General features: G+C 47.4%; 1 protein-coding gene across 1 annotated transcript in view; it reads left to right on the plus strand.

The window, feature by feature from the left end:
- Positions 1 to 15174, plus strand: part of LOC139057867 (uncharacterized) — a 30901-nt gene extending 15727 nt beyond the window's left edge. The window contains exons 2-7 of the mRNA XM_070536632.1: positions 2462 to 2696; positions 3987 to 4219; positions 5096 to 5242; positions 9673 to 10279; positions 10841 to 11106; positions 14895 to 15174. Of these exons, the coding sequence (XP_070392733.1) occupies positions 2532 to 2696; positions 3987 to 4219; positions 5096 to 5242; positions 9673 to 10279; positions 10841 to 11106; positions 14895 to 14991 (1515 nt within the window). The 5' untranslated portion in view covers positions 2462 to 2531 and the 3' untranslated portion in view covers positions 14992 to 15174. The remainder of the gene's footprint in view (positions 1 to 2461; positions 2697 to 3986; positions 4220 to 5095; positions 5243 to 9672; positions 10280 to 10840; positions 11107 to 14894) is intronic.
- Positions 15175 to 19362: the final 4188 nt, after the last annotated feature.

The raw sequence follows: 19362 nt of genomic DNA on the forward strand, positions 1-19362 counted from the left end.
CTTCAAGGGATAGCTTCCCATGTATCTAACTGTTCTTCCGCCTAGTTGGGTCTCCGGACACTGCATGATCAAATCGTTAGAACAGGGCTTGAAACCAACCGTCGAACCGACTTGAGCATGTGACAATGTGTACTTATGTTTTTCTCTTCAACGCACCTCTTTTCCCACCGACACGGGCCACTGTAGATGCGGGAATCTGTTTGTACCGCTGTTCAATGAACGTCTTTTATGCCAACTTGAGTAACTAGATATGTTCCATTGGGCATGTGCCTCTCTAAAATTTGCCTCTCTAACTGTAAATTCCTGCGATGATGGGTGGAATCAAACCCAGGTCCCAAAGGTTCCTCAAGAACAGCAACCCGACGCTTTAGCCGGCTGTGCCCCAAACGAACTGGGTATCTGCCGCCTTTCAATGAACGTCTTGCACGCCATCGCTTTAGCAAGCTGTGTCATTAATGCACTGGGAATTCGGCGCTTTTCAATGATGCCAACTTGGGTGACTGAGTATGTGCGACTGGGTTTGCGGAAAGCGGCACTCCTCAGCGTTCGAGCGCACCGGCGTGCCACGTTTCTAGTCTCGGATGCCAGGCGTAGTCTTCTCGGTGCCACCACTAGATGGCGCAACGTGTCCACAAAGAACGGCGAGAGAGCGGTCCGGCTGGCGCACGACGCGTTTCTCAGCGTTCGCATGCACCGGCGCGCCACGCATTTCGGAGGCCACGCGCAGGCTCCACTGCGGCGCCTCTAGATGAGACCGAGCGTTAGGGAATCGCGAAAGACGAGTCCCGCTGCAGTAGACGACTTATACTTAACTCGTTTCGACGGTGGCATTACGTTGTGTCGCCATATTGATTCAATTCTAAACGCATTGCCATCGATCATCACCGCGAGATGGGTTCTGCCGAATTTTCGTCACACATTCTCACGACACACTATGTAGACACCTTATCGCGTTCTGCCCCCGAGCGAGAACCAGGTGAATATTGAGCCAAAAACTCATGCCCTGCTTCTTCACAAAATACACAAAGAGTGCGCTAGCGTTCCCGTAAACAAATCTGTGAAAAGTGCGTGCATTTATTTTGGGTTGCCGACGGCGCCAGTCGATAGCCGCATAATCGATGGCCTCTCACCGTCTAGTATCTGTGTCTTCTTCGCTGCCGCGACCATTCTCTTGCGACCGAAGGCTGTGCAGGGCAACTTGTTGTTGCCCCGGAAACGGCGTCAAACACAGACTGGCCCTTTCTCTTCTCCTCGCCACTTGGATCGCCATCCTCTCGCTTTTATTTTCTCGACCAACAGACACACAGAAACGGATCGACGACGCCACTGACACAACGCACTCTCTCGTGCTATGAGGGACACGGCGCTTCGGTAAGCATAGCACTTTCCAAACCTGTTGCCGTGACCGAAGTTTGGGCGTCCCGTCGACAGACTAATTAGTCCCTCCGCTGTATTACTTGAAATAAACAATGACCTTACGCAATTAGTGTCGACTTAAAATATAGAACGCAATACGTTCACTTTTTTCGTCCCAACTAAAAAAAATGTTTCCAGAGACGTTCATGTTTCTTTCTAGAACACCTGAACAGTGCGAAGCGGAGCAAGACATCCTATAATGGGGTGGCATTTATGGAGACCAGCATGCCAAGTTTAGCTTGCGTAGACCTGTGTAGAAAAATGGGCAATTAAGGAAGTTACCAGGCGGTTAATTTAAGCAGACTTAAATTAGTAGTTTTTAGTTGTAGTAGTAGTAGTAGTAGTAGTAGTAGTAGTAGTAGTAGTAGTAGTAGTAGTAGTAGTATTAGTAGTAGTAGGGTAGTTATTGCCCGGTGGTTTCTTTACTTGTTTCCGCGTCTTTTCCACCGCAAGGTGTAATTTAGGCAAGTTTCTAGTAAATGAAGCTAAACAAGTTGCTCGGCATTCATTGTCCCATAAGTAACAGAAACATGCGTGGGCGCCGGTGCCTCTTTCTATTGTTTATTTTGTACGTTCTCGCCGGTTAAAAAAAAACACTAAAATTATACTGCGCGCAAGCGTACCTAACAGTCCCCTGCAAAGACGTTGTCTCTGGAAGTACACCGGCACAAAAATCGGTTCATTGTATCGAGCACATAATCTGCATGTCCCAAATAAACGTCTATATCCCAAAGCCCAATTTTAGGGCGTACCTTTAGGCGAATGACAACGTGTTTCCACAACAGAAGGTGGAGCATTCGATGTCGGCTGAATGATATTTCTTACGTATTTCGTAAATACTCCTTAAACATGATCCCACTGAGGCCAGTGGGATCGCAGGTAAGACCGCAGAAGAGTGGTATGGTCTGCTGCCTGAAACAAACCAAAGTGCACGGAGACTGTTAATCTAACTCGCCAGGCTTACTGTATGACAACTGTCTACGTACGATTTGGGAGGTTGATCTCCTTCACCATGGACACTTGAGCAGACCAACGGATCATGCAGCTGCTTCAAACGCCTGGACGACTGCGTCACCCTGAAGTCCTGGTGCCTGCGCAAGGTGGTCCTGCTCATCATGACCGCGCGGAAGCCGCCGGACGACCGCGCATGCCCGCTGGAGGTGAATCCCTTCCGCAGCTTTCCCAGCGACCTGGTCGAGGACCTCATCGAGACGGTCATCCGGATGTCACCGAAGGCTCGAGACAAGATGACACCGGACGTGCGCGCAGACGACCTCAGCGTGAGCTAGAAATCATTCAGTGGCCCCGGTGCTAAACCGTACGTGACTTGCGCAATCTGTGGTCATTTGTTTGTTATTGAGCACAGAAAAGCATTTTAGAATACCTAGTTGCGGATGGTTAACCTCTCCGTTTAATCGAGTAACGCATGCAGAGCCCATTGAAAATGAGAGATGCATTACAGAACACTGGCAGGATTTGTGTCAACAAAGCATTTTCAGATCTCATAATGAGCCCCGTGGCACTTACAGTTCAAAATTCCACTGAATCTATCACCATCTGAAAAACATAGTTATTAACAAACAATAAATAAATGCACGTTGGTACGCTTGTGTACGTGCAACGTTTGCGATCATGTGTAAAGAATGTTATCGTACTGAGATATCCAAAATTTGCGTAGTCGCGCTAGTTGTGCATTGACACTAGAACGAGTTTAACGCCTTGTTGTATTCTACGCAGTGAAATTAATTATCTTGTTTCCACTTTTAAAAGCCCTTTAAGAAGGCGCCCTCGGTGGGGCCTTGCCATCAGACTGTGGGGAAATTGCATGCTCACTACTGGTTCTTAAGCTTTTAACCACAAGTCGCCATTCACGCATCTCCCTGAGTATGGTTACTTATAACGTAAAGTCATGCAAAAAAAAAACAAGTGTCCAAACAGTCAGGAAAGGTTTTATTAGTGTAGTTTTCGTTAGTTAACTGTTGCAAGGAACACTTCTTGCCAAAGCATACGAAAGCTGCGTGTTCACACGCGCGGAACCTCGCTTACAAAAACAAAAGATGAACCTAAAGACTCTCTATAACGCGTACTTATTATCGTAGTCGCCTTCATTCTATAACCTCGTTCATTTATCCGTTCAGTAAAGAGAGAAAATGATATAAGAAAAGCAGGAGGGAAGCTAACAGGTGCCGTTGCACTGTAGGGTCCAGTGATTGTGGACGATGGTGAGTAAAATCAGGTGTGTGCCACTGCATAAAATCATGTGCTAGGGTGCTTAGCTGCTGGACTGCGCCACTTCTGGATGAAGGTAAAGAAAGAAAATGGGTTATTTAATGCGCTTCTCGCGCAAAGATCTATAGGCGACCTGCACGAAAAAGTTGTTAACAAGCCTTTCTTTCCACCAGTGCAATTACTTGCGAAGTAGCAACTTGCAAAGGGCTATGAGCAACAGTGGACAATAATTGCCTGGTCGCAAGTGAATGGGCTGCCTTGTAGACAGTATAAATAGTTCTGAAGTTTGCGGAGAGGGCTTGAGGATCATTTCGGCGACTGTCTGACCGTCGCCTGTGCAGTTGCTCGTTCGGAGCGGCCGGTTGCGCTGCTTCTCGCTGTGGGACGTCGAGATGCACAGCCGCGACTTCTCGGCGGCCCTGCGGCAGCTGAGCGACCCGGGTGCGGCGGCGCTGCTGCAGGAGGTGGAGATCGACGGCGTGTACGTGCGAGGCCGCCGACCGGAGTCCATCCTCCGCAGCCTCGAGAACGTCGGCCGGCTTCTGCGCTCGGTTCCCAAGCTGCGGGCGCTCAGGTACACTCGTCACGTATATATATAGGGTCACTACGGAAGATGAAATACGAACGAAAAGAGAAAGGGCAAGGACGTTCAACAGAACAGCAAATTCAGTTTTCTACCCTATACTTTGGTATTTGGGGAGCGGAGCTAGAAATACAAGCAAAATAGAGAGAAAATAGAGAAGGAGGCAGAACACATGCGCATGTTCGAAGCACAGGATCGCAGTTGACACCGATTAAAGCTGAGGCGGTTTCTGATACTTATCGCAGTTTTTTGTCACCCGTGCGCAATGTTGGATAACCACAATGGTTTACCTTTTTATGGGTGGCAGTCATGAGTGACACAGCACGCCTTAGGCGTAAGTTTTTGAACAAATGTTGTAAATGAGCAAATAAAGACCTACTGCTTTGCCGAATTCCAGTGCGAGTTTCATCGTATGGCCAAAGGTAATTGATAAACCTTAGCTTTTAGGCACATGTAACCGACTGCTACTTGCGCCCACAAGGTCAAATCTCCATAAATCCGACATTCAGCGTTGTATTATTACATTTAAGGCATTATTACCAGTTGTCTCTCTTACAGATGCGCGTTCGTATTTGGTAACGTGGTTTTAATATACAGAGGTGTAAAAATGTCCTTTCTGCACTGTGTAACCATGCTTTCATGCGAAGTTTTGTTCTTTCTCATAAAAAGGGAAGGCCTATGGGCTGCATTGTGTGACGTTTGACGGCACTTAGCGTCTCGACAAACGCTTTCAATAAGTTTTATTATGCACGTAGTCTGTCATTAACCATACATGTAGCACTTCTCTCTTTAACAGTTTGCTTTCCTGATTAATTTTGCTGTTTGCTGTGTACATATTATTAAATCCTCTGCTCGATGTATGCTCAGGTTGGGTCTTAGCGGCCGTTCCCTCCTGGACTTGTCAGCACTTGAGAATCTGGAAGAGCTGAGCCTCACGTATGACTGCCACCGCGAGTTGGACGAGATCATCGCCCAGGCTGAAAAAAGTGGCGACCCCCTCTGGCCTCGGCTCAGGTGAGATTCAAGATTGTTGTTCCTATGCGTTATGATCAAAAAGACAGAAAGCGATTGACTTCAGGAGGAAGAAAAGATTAGAAAAAGAACAGAGCATATGAAAATGCTACAGGAATTCAGAGAATTGGCTACTAATGCGTAAGTACTCTTTCGCTTGGCTGTTACTTCGCTTTTGCTTATTTATGCTGCTAACTTATGCATACCTACCCATCACTTTTTCCAATGTAACGGAACGCTTACGCATTATTAGACAATTCTCAGGATTTCTGTAGTATTCTTTACTTGTTTTCTTGCTTACGATGTCTATCCTCCTTGCTCAGTATCATAACTTTCCAACTACAATTCCATTCCATAATATCAAGGGTATAGTAACCTATTTTGCTGTGTTTTGTACGATGTTTAATTCTGAATCAGAGAACTGCATTTCTTCTCTGGAGGCTGGGAACCTGCTTATCCTTCTATTTGAATGTCTCGTTGTTGCTGCGTCGCCGTAGCTGCTTTACCTTCTTCTCCGTCATCTTTCTTTTTCCTCTGCGCTGGTTCAAGCGTACAGAGTACTCGTCGGTGGGTATTGGGTCATTATATACTTTTTTTATGGCATCGAATGACCAAGCTACACAGACCTGGTAGCGAAGCTTACATAAAAGCCCATACGTTCAAAACATGGCGGTTCATCGGCCGTTCATGGGGCTTAGCGCCATCTGTATGAGGAGGGAACACTTCCGGCGGAAGAAAAAAAAAACAATGTGATGCCATATATGATAAAAACAGAAGTGACGTCATTTTGTTCTCTAAGGGACAAAATTTGTTTTGGTGGCCTGCCATTAGAGCTGTATATTCAAGTCCCTCGCCGTTCGGCTTGATGGGCGTTTCGAGAATTGAGCGCGGTAAGCGATGCAAAAAAAGGTCAGCCGTACGGGTGTCGAAATCGCATTCCTAACAGAACATGCTTTCTTTGGACGCCGACGAAAGCTTCAGGTGTAGAGTGCTTGTTCTATCGTCGAACGCCAGGCCCGTTGGCCCACGCAATCGCACGAAAACAACTAAAGTAAGCATTTATCTGGCGGTCGTAACTCACTGCTATTGACTGAACAGGTTGAGAAACGATCTACCCGCGTCGGTCGGTCGGTCGATCGGTCGGTCGGTCGGTGTCTCTAACCATTTTCCAGTCAACTTGGCTCATTGTGTTGTCTATGGTCTAATGGTTAGAGCATCGGGCTGCTATGATGAGGGAACTGGGTTCGAAACCAGTCATTGGGCCAACTTGAGTCACGGGTATATGATATTGCATATGTACCACTCTTGAGTCAAACAGTTTCGCCTCCACTAGTGTTACTGGGTATGTACCACTTTTTGTGTGCTATTCTTCAATGAGAGAGAAACATTTATTGTCTTAAACTATTTACGTGCAATGGTCGGAGCCGCTGTATTCCAATACCCGGGTCTGAATTTTGCGCCAGCTGGCGGCTTCCTCTCCACTGAGTTGTGGGTGAGGGGGTGGGTATTTTTTTCTGGCTGCACGCTGATGAGCGAGAATCTCCCGGGGATTCGTTGCATTGGGGTTATTACAGTGGCTACCTGGGACCGGCCCAGTCGAGTCGGCCCGGTTAAAATTCCCTCGGGCTAGCGAATCGGTCAGTTCGATCCCCTCAAGGCCTGTATGACCTGGACACCGTACGATCCGGTGATGATGGGCGAATTTCGTCGGTATTATTGAGTGACATTTTTTGGTCACGAGGCCCCTGAGAAACAGGCGACATGGTTCTTGTGAGTCTGTTATTATGGCGACGCTCTTTTGCGTGCGTTACGCGTGTGAGCGAGGGCCATTGTCACGGCGAAAGTTTCGGCAGCCGCCGGAGTACCTGCCTTGACGGATGCCGTAAATTGTTGCTGTCCTTTCGTGTCAACGATTGCCACTGCGAACCTCCGGACGTTCTTTTGGGCATCACTGGCGTTCGAGTGTACGTTCGAATACGCGACTGCGTCCGTGTATATTGTGTTGTACATGGGATTATTTTCATACATCGTTCTAATATGTTGCGCGCGTGCTTTTTGCCTTGCTTAATTGTATTCCGGATGCATGTTTTTCGGTATGGGGGCCACTGTTACTTAAAGTCGTGTTGATGTCGCTAGTGGTAATACGTGTTCGCTGATAAATTTCGGTTGTGGGGAAATACATGCCGTTGTCAGTAGGGCCCGTCCTGCGTGAATATAGCTTAATCGTTCCCTCTGAGAGATTAGTGCAGCTTATTTTAGCTCTTCGAATGTGTTGTGTACTCCTAAGGCTAGCAGGCGCTCTGTAGACGTCCCCTCGGGTAGCCCGATGGCCACTTTGTATGCTGATCTTATTATGATGTCGACCTACCTGTCCTCCTCACGACTAAGGAAGTGGTAAGGCAGGCCGTGCGTGACTCGGCTTATCACTAGTGCTTGGACGAGCCTCAGCGTGCCGTGTTCTTGCGTGCCCGCTTTCCGATAAGTTACGCGACGGATCATTTGTGCAATGTTATTTGCAGTGGTTTTAAGTGTTTTGATCGTTTGGGATGCGTTCCCGCTACTTTGTAGCCAGAAACCCATAATCATCATCACCTTAACTTCTTGGACCGTGTCTCCTTCCACAACGATGTTGACAAGTCCGTTGGATATGTAGCCGCGCCCTCCAGTGTACCCCAATGACCTGTCATTTTTGGGGGGCACACTTGAGGCCGCTGCTCCTCGAGACTTTGTCTGCTGCCTCGCCTGCTTGTTGTAGTATTCGTTCTTTGTGTCCTAGAGGGCCCCTTGCTGCCCACAGCGTTATGTCGTCTGCGTGCAGTGTGTAACACAAATCGAAGATTTGGTCCAGCTGTCGCGAAGGCGACACATCGCTATATTGAACAGGAAAGGGGAGATTATTGCCCCTTGGGGTGTTCCTCTGCTGGGCATCTCGAACTTATGGGAAGCGATTCGACCAATTCCTTTTGTGACCACGCGGTTGGCGAAAAAAGTCCGCACGTAGTTGTACGTCCGTTCTCCGCATTCCGTCAATTCCAATTCCTCCAATATTGTTTTGTGCGAAACGTTATCAAACGTTCCCTTGAAGTCTAGTGCGAGCACTACTCTTTCCTCTCCGCTGGCGATGTTAGCTATACCTTCCTCTCTGATCAGTAAGAATGCGTCTTGACAGGATAGCCCCGTACGGAACCCTATCATGGTGTTTGGGAACCATCTTATCTCTTCAAGGTACCGTTGCAGTCTTATCTGCACTACTCGTTCGTACAGTTTACCCACGCAACACGTTAGAGAAATGGGCCTCAGAGCGCCTATTGAGGGGGTCTTCTTAGGTTTGGGAATCATGATAATTTTAGCGTGTTTCCATTCCGGGGGCAATTGGCCTTGAGCCAGCTCTCTCCATTGAACAGTTCTGTGATTTTAGACAGGACTAAAGCGTGCAGGTGCCGAAGCATCGCGTTCATGATGGCATCAGGGCCACGAGCCGAGTTTTGGCGGCTGCTTGAGCTGCCTCAAAGACTTCTGCATATGTGAAAGGTTCATCCAATTTGGAATTGGCCTTTCCAAGGTATGGTTGCGTCTCGTTTGGGGCGTCTGTGTTTAGTGGTGGCCCTATGTATCGTTCTTTCAGTTTCTCTAGTAGTTTCGCGTCTGCCCCCGGGAAACTGTTCGATATGATTTGGAACTCTTCAATGAACTTCTTTGAACCTTAGTTGAATCACCGAGTAGGGGAAACCAGCGCAAACTCTAGTAAAGTTGAACCAGCAATGTGCCAGATTTCAATGAGCCTCTTTGACGTCAGTTTAGGTAACTGAATATGTGCCACTAAATATGTGCCAAAAGGTATGTCACGTAATCCAATAAACCTGTTTCACGCCAGCTTTGGTCACTTGCTGTGGGTAACTTGGTATACGCAGCTCTATACGAACATCTGTTAAGCCAGCTTGTGTCACTAGCTAACAGAAAGTGAGTATGTGTCGCTCCTCAGTGAACTTCTATAACGCCAACTTCCCTCACTGGGTATGTACCGCTGGGCACCACTCTTCAAAGACAAAAAAAAAATATTTCTACTGCGTTCGGCGGAGTGGAACGCTCGTCATATACATTTGCACAGTCTTGTCTGAATATTTATATTTCCAAACGCGCCATGCGGGGACCTTGCTGCGGCTGCGCTAGATGACGCGGAGTGTCCAGAAGGAAGCGGGAGAATGCAGCCACACATGACGCGGTGTGTCAATACGGTGAATACGGTGTGAATACAGTATGTCCATACATTGCCTCCACGTTGATCGCATTAACATCGACATTCATCGTGAGATAGGGTCTGTCAGATTGTATATCTATATCTGGAAAAAAGTTGCTATTTTTTACTTCTTTTGCGATGTCATGGGAGACCTAATCCTTTCAGCCAGTCACTTGACCCGCTATTCCACTTGCAGGTGCTTTTCGTACGGCGACTACTTTTCGAGCGCATCGCGACGCACCGTTTCTTACCTCCTGTGCCACTGCACGCAACTCGTCGAGCTCCGGGCAGACGTGTCTGGAGCACTACTGGACCTGCACGAGCAACCCTTCCTCCAAGAAGGGGGCCTCACCTGCAGGTATCGCTTGCAGAAGACCGCGCTCGGCTCCTTCGTCTACGGCTCGGACCAACAGAAGCGTCCGCCACAGATGGACTTCGACTTGTGCGGCCCGTCTGCGCTTTGCGTGCAGATTACCACAGTCGCGTGCCCGAATCTCGTCGACTTGGACATGTACGTTGACTGCCACGAATCCGTGCTGGCGCTGGCCGAGTTTTCTCACCTGCGCTACCTGAAGCTGATGTGGGTGAGCGCTAAGCTGGCCGGATGCTTCGAGACCAGTACACTGAGTCTCCTGCACGAGGTTGGCTGCCAGCTCGTGGAACTGTGCTTACACTCTTTCGTCAAGGTGGACCTAAATGCCGTGGCCTTCCTATGCCCGTCGCTGGAGGCATTCGGCCTCATCCAGTGCCGCACCGTGGCCAACCACGTTCCTGTCTCGCAGCCTTTCGCAGGTTTGGCAAAGGTAACAGGAAATGTAATTGTTCGAAGTGAAACATGGCGCATGTTTTCTTATTTTTTGAGCCTATCATTCTTTTGTTTTTGTTATGTTCACTGCTCCTATAGTACATATACGTGAAAAAAAGTGGGCTCCTACCCGCTATTCGATCGTTCTTCCAAACACTGTCTGAAGCTCTTTCGTGGAGTTTAGGCTGAAGAATGTCTTTAGCCACTCATTCCAACCGGGCTCGGTAGACCAATTAATTCTTTATTCATTATGCAGTTATCAGCACAGATCATCTGTCGAAGGAAGCTCACAATCTTCTATGCTGAGTTGCCCTTCGTGATAAGCGTGATTTTTTATGCACCTGTGTTGAATTCGCCCTATGGTGCACTGTGTCTTCCTTTACCCTTCATCCTCCCGCTTTACCATTTCCCCACTCCAGGGTAGCAAACTGGATATTCTCATCGAGTTAACCTCCCTGCCTTTCCTTTTATTTCCCTCCCTCTCTTTATCAATCCAGTGCACAAATATAGCGGGGTGAATAATTACCCACTTTCACACACAAATCGTCGTTTTGTGAAGGTTCGGTTCATCCCGCCGCCGGACTACCCAGCCATACAAGCGGAGGACGACCTATGCTGTGTGTTCGGTTCTTCCTCTGCGCTCAAGTCCATCGTCGTAGACCTCGTGGCCGAAGACTTCGAGCTCCTAGTCGACCGGCTGTTGCAAGCGACCAACAGTGGCTTTCGCTCCGTCGAGTTGGCAGGCCTCTACTTCCAACAGCCCACCACGACGCCTGCTGTGCGGGACGGTGTGCTCAGGCTGCTCCTGGCCTGTGAAGCGCTCAGGTATACAGTCTTTGGCACGGTAATCAAAGACGCCGCACTATATTGGGGCTATCCACAGCGTCAACCGAAAAAGAAAGGAGGCAGGAATCTGAGGAGTCGTCGTGAATGGTCCCCGCATGGGATGGATAAACAACTTGGAGTACATTGACTTTTCTTTTTTTAGAAACGTGAAAACAAGATGGACGTAACAAGCGGGGGTCGCTTTAGCACCCTACCGCGAAAAAAATAAGAAAGTTGTAGGAAATTTCCCAGAATTTTTTTTCGCGCAGTTTGTGGAGCTTTATTTTCTGAATACTCCGGCGCCATTATTTCAATTCAATGGAGATTCTTTAATTCAGAAATTGCGTAAAAAGATGGGTTCAAGAAGGCTTCCCTGTGTAGCCTTGGTGCCTTGCAAAAACGTGTTTTGCAGGGCTAGACGCACGATTAAAAAAGAGAATACGAAGAAAAAATAGCCTAAACGTTGCAAAAAAAAAAAAGGCACATGAATAGCGGCTACTTTTACGCAGCTCCTAAAGCAGGTAGTAGGCCGTCTTTGAATGGTAGACTTACGGGCAGCCGCATGGTCCTCCGCGCCATTCAAAGAGTAGTCGTCATCAGTCTCATCAGATGGGAACGCGTCACTTCCCGCTTTAACGCGTCACTTCCCACTCTAAAGAGCTGGTGAAAGGTGGAGTTGCCAAATAATTTCTTTTACATGCGCTTTCATTGCTTCGTTCGAGGAGGCAGTCATGCTTTATGCGGGGGTGTAAGAGGCGGCAATATGATGAAAGGCATAACATGGACAAGTGTGGCCATATAGTGTCAGGAATCGCAACTAGATACAATAGGGCCAGTGTAGTCGTCACAGTTTCACAGTATGAGAATTTTTTGTTCGTGACGACTGTAGTCGTCATTGGTTATATTGGTGCAAAATTTCATGTCGACTATACTCGTCAACGGGAAGTAAAGGGTTTCAAAATCTTCGCGTTCTTTCTCGTCGCCATGCAAGTTTACTAACCCAGCCAAGTTGCGTCACTTGTCGGATTAAGGGCTACCCGTGTCTCAGTTGACATTTATGAATACCCTACGTACGCATTTGCCCATACTTTTGAGGAAAGGAGAGCGATAGTCTAATGATATTGGAGCGGTTAGCTTAGTGCCAGGCTTACTAACCTAACCTATTGTACACCCGCGCAAGATGCACTGACAGGACATTTATTTACACTGTTTCAATGAGTACTATATTCCGTAGTAATACGACAAACACCAATAGGCTTCATTGTGTCCCATCTGCTCTGCTGAAGAAGACTTTGATCATTTTATACGTATTTGTAGACGCTTTATAACTTCAAGCGCTGTCTTAAGGAAAACTTCAAACACACGACACACTACCCTACTTCAGCCGCGTGACGTTCTTGGGCAGTGTCAATGTCCGAGATCTGAGCTGCAAAAACTTTTTTGGCGATGGTGGCAGCCATATAGTATATTAAAGTCTTCATGTTTGTTTTGGATAGTAAATTACAGCTTAGCAGAATGCACCTATAATTCTGAAATCAGTTGGTATTTTAGTTATAGTATTTTATCATGATCATCAGCATCATCATCATCATCATCAGCAGCAGCAGCAGCAGCAGCCTGGTTGTACCCACTGCAGGGCAAAGGCCTCCCCCATACTTCTCCAACTACCCCGGTCATGTACTAATTGTGGCCATGTTGTCTCGGCAAACTTCTTAATCTCATCCACCCACCTGACTTTCTGTCGCCCACTGCTGCGCTTCCCTTCGCTTGGAATACAGTCCGTAACCCTTAATGACCATAGGTTATCTTCCCTCCTCATTACATGTCCTGCCCGTGCCCCCCCCCCCCCCCCCCATTTATTTTTCTTGATTTCAACTAAGATGTTATTAACTCACGTTTGTTACCTCACCCCATCTGCCCTTTTCTTATCCCTTAACGTTACTCCCATCATTCTTCTTTCCATAGCTCATTGCGTCGTCCTCAATTTGAGTAGAACCCTTTTCGTAATCTTTTTTTTTTCTGCGTCGCTTTCGGCCCCGTACGTGAGTACTGGTAAGACATAGCTGTTATGCACTTTTCTCTTGAGGGATAATGGCAACCTGCTGTTCATGATCATGAGAATGCCTGCCAAACGCACCCCAGCCCATTCTTATTCTTCTGATTATTTCATTCTTATGATCCTGATGCGCGGTCACTACCTGCCCTAAGTAGATGTATTCCTTTACCATTTCCAGTGCCTCGCTACCTATCGTAAACTGCTGTTCTCTTCCGAGGCTTTGTTAAACATTAGTTTTCTGCAGATTAATTTTTAGGCCCACCCTTCTGCTTTGCCTCTCCAAGTCAGTGAGCATGCATTGCAATTGGTTCCCTGAGTTACTAACAAAGTAATATCATCAGCGAATCGCAAGTTACTTAGGTATTCTCCATTAACTCTTATCCCCAATTCTTCCCAATCCAGGTCTCGGAATACCTCCTGTAAACATGCTGTGAATAGCATTGGAGAGATCGTATCTCCCTGTCTGACGCCTTTCTTTATTGGGATTTTGTTGCTTTCTTTGTGGAGGACTACGGTGGCTGTGGAGCCACTATAGATATCTTCCAGTATTTTTACATATGGCTCATCTACACCCTGATTCCGTAATGCCTCCATGACTGCTGAGGTTTCGACTGAATCAAACGCTTTCTCGTAATCAATGAAAGCTACGCTGTGAATAGCATTGGAGAGATTGTATCTCCCTGCTTGACGCCTTTCTTTGATGCGCTCACTTCGAGTCAGTCGAAGTCAATTTCGTATACCTCAAATGCCTGAAAACATTGTTGAAATTTTCCGCGCAATAAGGGCTTTGCTGATCGCAGCAGGTGACACGGCATAGTATTCCTCAATGGTTCTAATATCATGGTTTCGGAGTCACCCGTACGCATCCAGTCATGAACGCGACTTGATATACGATCCATCTACTGCGAATTTTAGCAATACTTAAATGTAGTTTGGAAAAAAAGAAAATGAAAAAAAAATAAAACATTTAGCGCTTACCGGGCATTTACTAGTTGCGTGTTAATGGCCCAACGCCAAACAACACAGGGTCTTGGCTGCCTGTCTCGCGCATCGGAGAAGTCATTCCTAACGAGGTGGAACTGATAAGCTTTTTCCCCTGTCATTTGAATGCTGCAGAGTTGGCGCTTATTGCCAATTAACTCGTATTAACGGCTTGTCTATTTTTTACTGATTTCCTACAGCGCCTAAAGGCATTATTGCAGCGGGCACATAACATATAGTGGAATATAGTGCAAGCATAAGACAAAGGAAAGCAAACAAAGACAAAAATACGAAACATTGGTGTGCGGCAAAGTTGCACTCGAAAGCAATGCACGTAAGCACGGTCCCGGAATCGCAACCAGTAACCGTTTTAGGCAGATCGTTTCATCTAGGAATCCATGAGGGGGGAAAAACGACTATTTAAACACATTGGTGCGCTATTGTATTTTACGGACTTTCAAGGCATTTTTACAAAAAGACAAAGTGTGGAGGAAGAAGGTAGTTCTTTTTTTTTCTGCGTCGCAATTTTTTCAAAGTACGTTTCGTACATAAAGAATAATTTTGCCCCGAGTCGCCGTTCACTCGATGGAAGCCAGCCTGAGGTAACTTTTATTCTTTCTTCTCCTTTCTAGAGTTCAAAGAAGCCAACATATGTTTCGTTCATTGAACGCACTCGTAAGCGCTGCAAGCAATAATTCCTAAATACTATTCGGAACAGCTTCTTCACTGAAAATCTTCCTATGTTGTCCAGGTATCTGGTGGTTGCGGACACTGAGCTGGGCGACCTCGCCAAGCGGGTCAACCCACGGCTGAAAGTTCGTTTCGAGTACCTTTACGTCGGACTCTGAAGAGACAGTGTGCTCCGTACAAGCGAGGGAACGCCGTAAGTGTGGTCTAGCCACAGCTTAACGTTCCTTGAATGTATCTGTGTACAGTTATAAATGTTGGTAGCTATTTGTCGCCAGCTAAAACTTCTTAATTGTTTAATGATTAAGAGAGAACATGTGAAAGGAGCGCATTAAAGCAATAAAGAAATTTTGCAAACGTACGCGAGAAGTCACTCGAATGAACAAACACGCACATGGACACGAAAACTACACATTATTGCATTTCTGAGGTCGGACATGTCATTAAAGCATCCCCAATAAAAGCTCGAAAGTCAATAAGGTAAATTCACTGAAAGTCACCTAGGTGTCATAAGCAAGATTATACCGCTTTGAGGCGAGCATTAAATCAACCTTTTGCACGTGCTTCGGTCTATTAGACGTATTTTCTACGCGACAGCATCATGCCTCGAGACGATCTGATTCCGATGTACCTTGCCACTGAAACGCTTGTGTGGCACATATTCGTCACATTTCACGGGTTCAGTAGAACTATCCTGCATGTCTGCCAGAACGACGGCGGCAGGCATTATTCTTGACCTTCAACACATGGAAATGCACCTTGGAAATAGATTTCACAGCCTTAGCAGGCTCATCATCAGCCTTATGGTGGCTACGGATTGAAGTCTGCCATTACGTGGGTTACCAAATAAGGTTGGCCTGCCTACTTGTAAATAGAAGCAAGCAACTCTGGATTGCTTTCACGCTACCAGTTTTCGTCAAGTTCGCATATGCGCTGATGGTTATTACACGTAGACCACCTTCACCAGTGCATTATAGTTATCCAGTCAAGATTAATGAACATGAAATAGAGAATTGATCACGTCGTGACATGGACGACTGCGGAAGCTATTGTGCTACGAAGAACCGTTGATCGCATTACTCAACAACCGGCTAATTGCCGGGCAACGTTATCATTGTGAGCTATTTGCCGCGGCGCCTGTGAACAACTGGTGCAACAGACACAAAATAACGGACCACCACATGATGGCGAAAGGATTCATTTTGTTTCAGGGGCTGCTGGATCATTGCGGTATCTCTAGCAACAATCCCGCCGACAAAGCTGCTCTAAAAATACAAGTAAAGAAACAAACTTTGTCTCCGCAACTCCATCATTACCTGACGCATGCCAGCACCTACGCAAATGAGCATATGGTACGACATTGCATAAGTGGAACTCACCTGCTTTCACTCACCACCGTTTGCACTTAGTCGACCCTTCTATGCGACTGCACCTGTTCACTGGTTTTTCCCGAAGCGAAGAGACACTGCTCTGTCACTTGCGCCGGGGCGTTGCTTTTGCCGAAGCATACATATTCCTTATAATGATCATTACCACCGACTGTAATGCTCGTGGTTGCGAGGAATCTGCGGAACATGTTCTGCGCTACCGCTCATCTTTTGCAGAGGAAAGACTTACCCTTCGCACAATTCTAAACCATTTTGGCAGAAGCCCTTCCTCGTTGAACAAGATTATGTGACCATGGTCTGTCATGTATCAGCCGCAAAAGGCCAAAAGAGAACTGCTATTTCTGAAGGCAGTCGGATTCGGAGACCGCTTGTGACACAAGGCGGAGTATTACATTACCTCGGCGACTACAGTGTGCATACACGCTTGACATTCTCACCTTCCCTCAATATTTTCCTCCCGTCCTCCCGTTGCAGGCTAGCCAACCGGCCTCAGCCCTGGTTAAACTCTCAGCCTCTCATATATATCTTTTTTTTTTCTTTCTCTCTGGCTAAGTGCTGAGACCGTTATAAGGTCTGGGCGTTACGCATACAGCCCAAAAAATAAAAAAATCGAGATGCATTTACTGAAGAGTGTGCAAAACGCAACGCAGGGGACGACTGGGTACTTAAACGTGTGCAATTTTAAATGTGGAGCATGTATTCCAAAGTTTCTTCTTCCATTTAATGCACTGGGCAGAGCACCGGCACCAAGCGCTTTGTTTCAGGAATCACGGACACATTTGAAGCGTCCGAACCGCACCTTCATTTTTGTTGAAGGCATTCTGGCTCATCCGAATAGTCAACGGTGACAAATCTCACAGCTGAGTGTAAAATGAAACTACGCATCCGCTGTCATGCAGCATTGGCGACGCTTCCCTTTTTTTGTGTTCTTCAGGTGCTAGCGGAATGAAATAGCAAAAAAAGCGATTTCGTTCAGGCAGCTCAAAGAACTCTCTCTCTCTCTCTCTCTCTCTCTCTCTCTCTCTCTCTCTCTCTCTCTCTCTCTCTATATATATATATATATATATATATATATATATATATATATATATATATATATATATATATATATATGTATATATATATATATATATATATATATATATATATATATATATATATATATATATATATATATATATATATATATATATGTATATATATATATATTGTAAGGAACATGACGAACGTGCGCGCAGTGAGCAGCATCAAGCGCGCAGCAGAAGCTCGAGCTCGGGGACTGTGCTCGGTGCATCGTAGAACCGGCGGTCGCTACGCACCCCAATAAACCTCCTTTACAAGTGGTGGAGATGCGGGGTAACGTTCCACTCTACCATCCTGGAACTCCGTTCTCGGACGCTACCCTCTGCCATGCCGGACGCCGACCAGCAGACTCTTCCATCGCCACCCGTCCCCTGCGCTGGCACCGTCCGCCAGCGGGAGCCTCCCATCTTCAGCGGAACCGACGACAACGATGTTCAAGAGTGGCTGCCGTCCTACGAACGGGTGAGCGTTCACAACAAATGGAATGACTCGGACAAGCTGGCTTCCGTCTCATTCTACCTCGCGGGCGTGGCCAGTCTCTGGTTCAGAAATCATGAAAGGGATATCCGAACGTGGTCGCTGTTCAAGGCTTCGATTACCGAAGTATTTGACCGACCCGCCGTCAGGAAACTCCGAGCCGAGCAGCGTTTGCGTACACGCGCACAGGACACGGGTGAGACATTCACCAGCTACGTAGAAGTTGTTCTCGATTTGTGCAGGCGCGTGAACGCTGCCATGATGGAAGCGGAAAAGATCAAGCACGTCATAAAGGGAATCGACGATGACGCGTTCCAAATGCTTCTGGCCAAGGACCCGCGCATTGTTGGCGACGTCATCAGCTTGTGCCAGAGCTATGATGAATTGCGTAAGCAGCGAACTCTGACAAGGCGACATCCCACACCAAATGCGGCATCACTCTGCAGCCTTACCACCGGCCCAGAACAAGCCTCCCTGATAACGCAAATCAAGGATTTCATCCGCGAAGAAGTGGCACGACAGCTATCTCTGGTGTCCGTCACTCAGGAGTCTGCCAGCACTTTGCCGTCTCATATCCGTAACGTGATCCATGAAGAGGTCGCGGCAGCGCTGCCGGCTGTTCACCAGCAGGATGTCGTGACTACACCAGTAACTTATGCTTCGGTTGCTGCAATGGCCCCTCGCAGTGTGCCCGTGCGTCGCTTCCAGCAGCCTGTGCACCGCCCTCCCCCTCCCGTCCCCTGGAGCACCACTGCCGTCGCTAACCCGTGGCGTACGCCGGACAATCGCCCTATATGCTTCGCATGTTGGTGTCCCGGTCGTGTCGCTAGGTTCTGCCACCGCCGATCGCAGGCGTTCGACCACGATCGCCGAGTACCCTATGTGCCGCCTGATGCAAATGCGCCTTACAAACTCTTCCCCGACTTTATGGTAAATGTGTATGTGCTTACTCGTACGCGAAATCGTCGCCGCCAAAGCGCATAAGCCAGCTGGGCGAAAACTATTTGGGTAGCTAGCATAGCCTAGGAGGACTACTGGCAAAAAATCGTTCGCTAGCTTCTTCGCGACCAATGCTCGTGGCCACTTTCACCAATGCTTCGCCACTTGCTCGTGGCCACTTTCACCTTAACTTCCAAACAAAGCTGCAAGCGATGGATAGGCCATGCAAAAGCGAAACTGGAGCTGTATGCACGTTTTAAAAAGATAACGCCTCTTTAGCGAAGGATGGGTTCCGGCTAGGTGGTAATCCCAAAGTGCTAGATTTTCAGCGAAGAATTTCAGGAGAACACTGAAGCACGCAACACGACGCACTCGCGCATGTTGTGTTGTCCCTGCAGCGTCGTGGTAAGATGCTGTGCTAAAATAATTATAGTAGTAAGTTCTGTTGCACTGAGCATACAATATTCCTGGTCTTGTAACGTCGGAAGTACCGTGTGCTGACAGTCAGTCGCAGATGAGTGGGAACAGTCACCCAAAGCTTCCACCACCGAGCGAAGGCTGCCACTGCAGATATTCCGCAGGAGTTTCAAGCGGCTGGCAAGTGACCCCCCCCCCTCCCCCGCTATGTCTACTCCCACTCCACTT

The sequence above is a fragment of the Dermacentor albipictus genome, chromosome 3 (genome assembly GCF_038994185.2).
Source record: "Dermacentor albipictus isolate Rhodes 1998 colony chromosome 3, USDA_Dalb.pri_finalv2, whole genome shotgun sequence".
In the NCBI taxonomy this organism is placed as follows: domain Eukaryota; kingdom Metazoa; phylum Arthropoda; class Arachnida; order Ixodida; family Ixodidae; genus Dermacentor; species Dermacentor albipictus.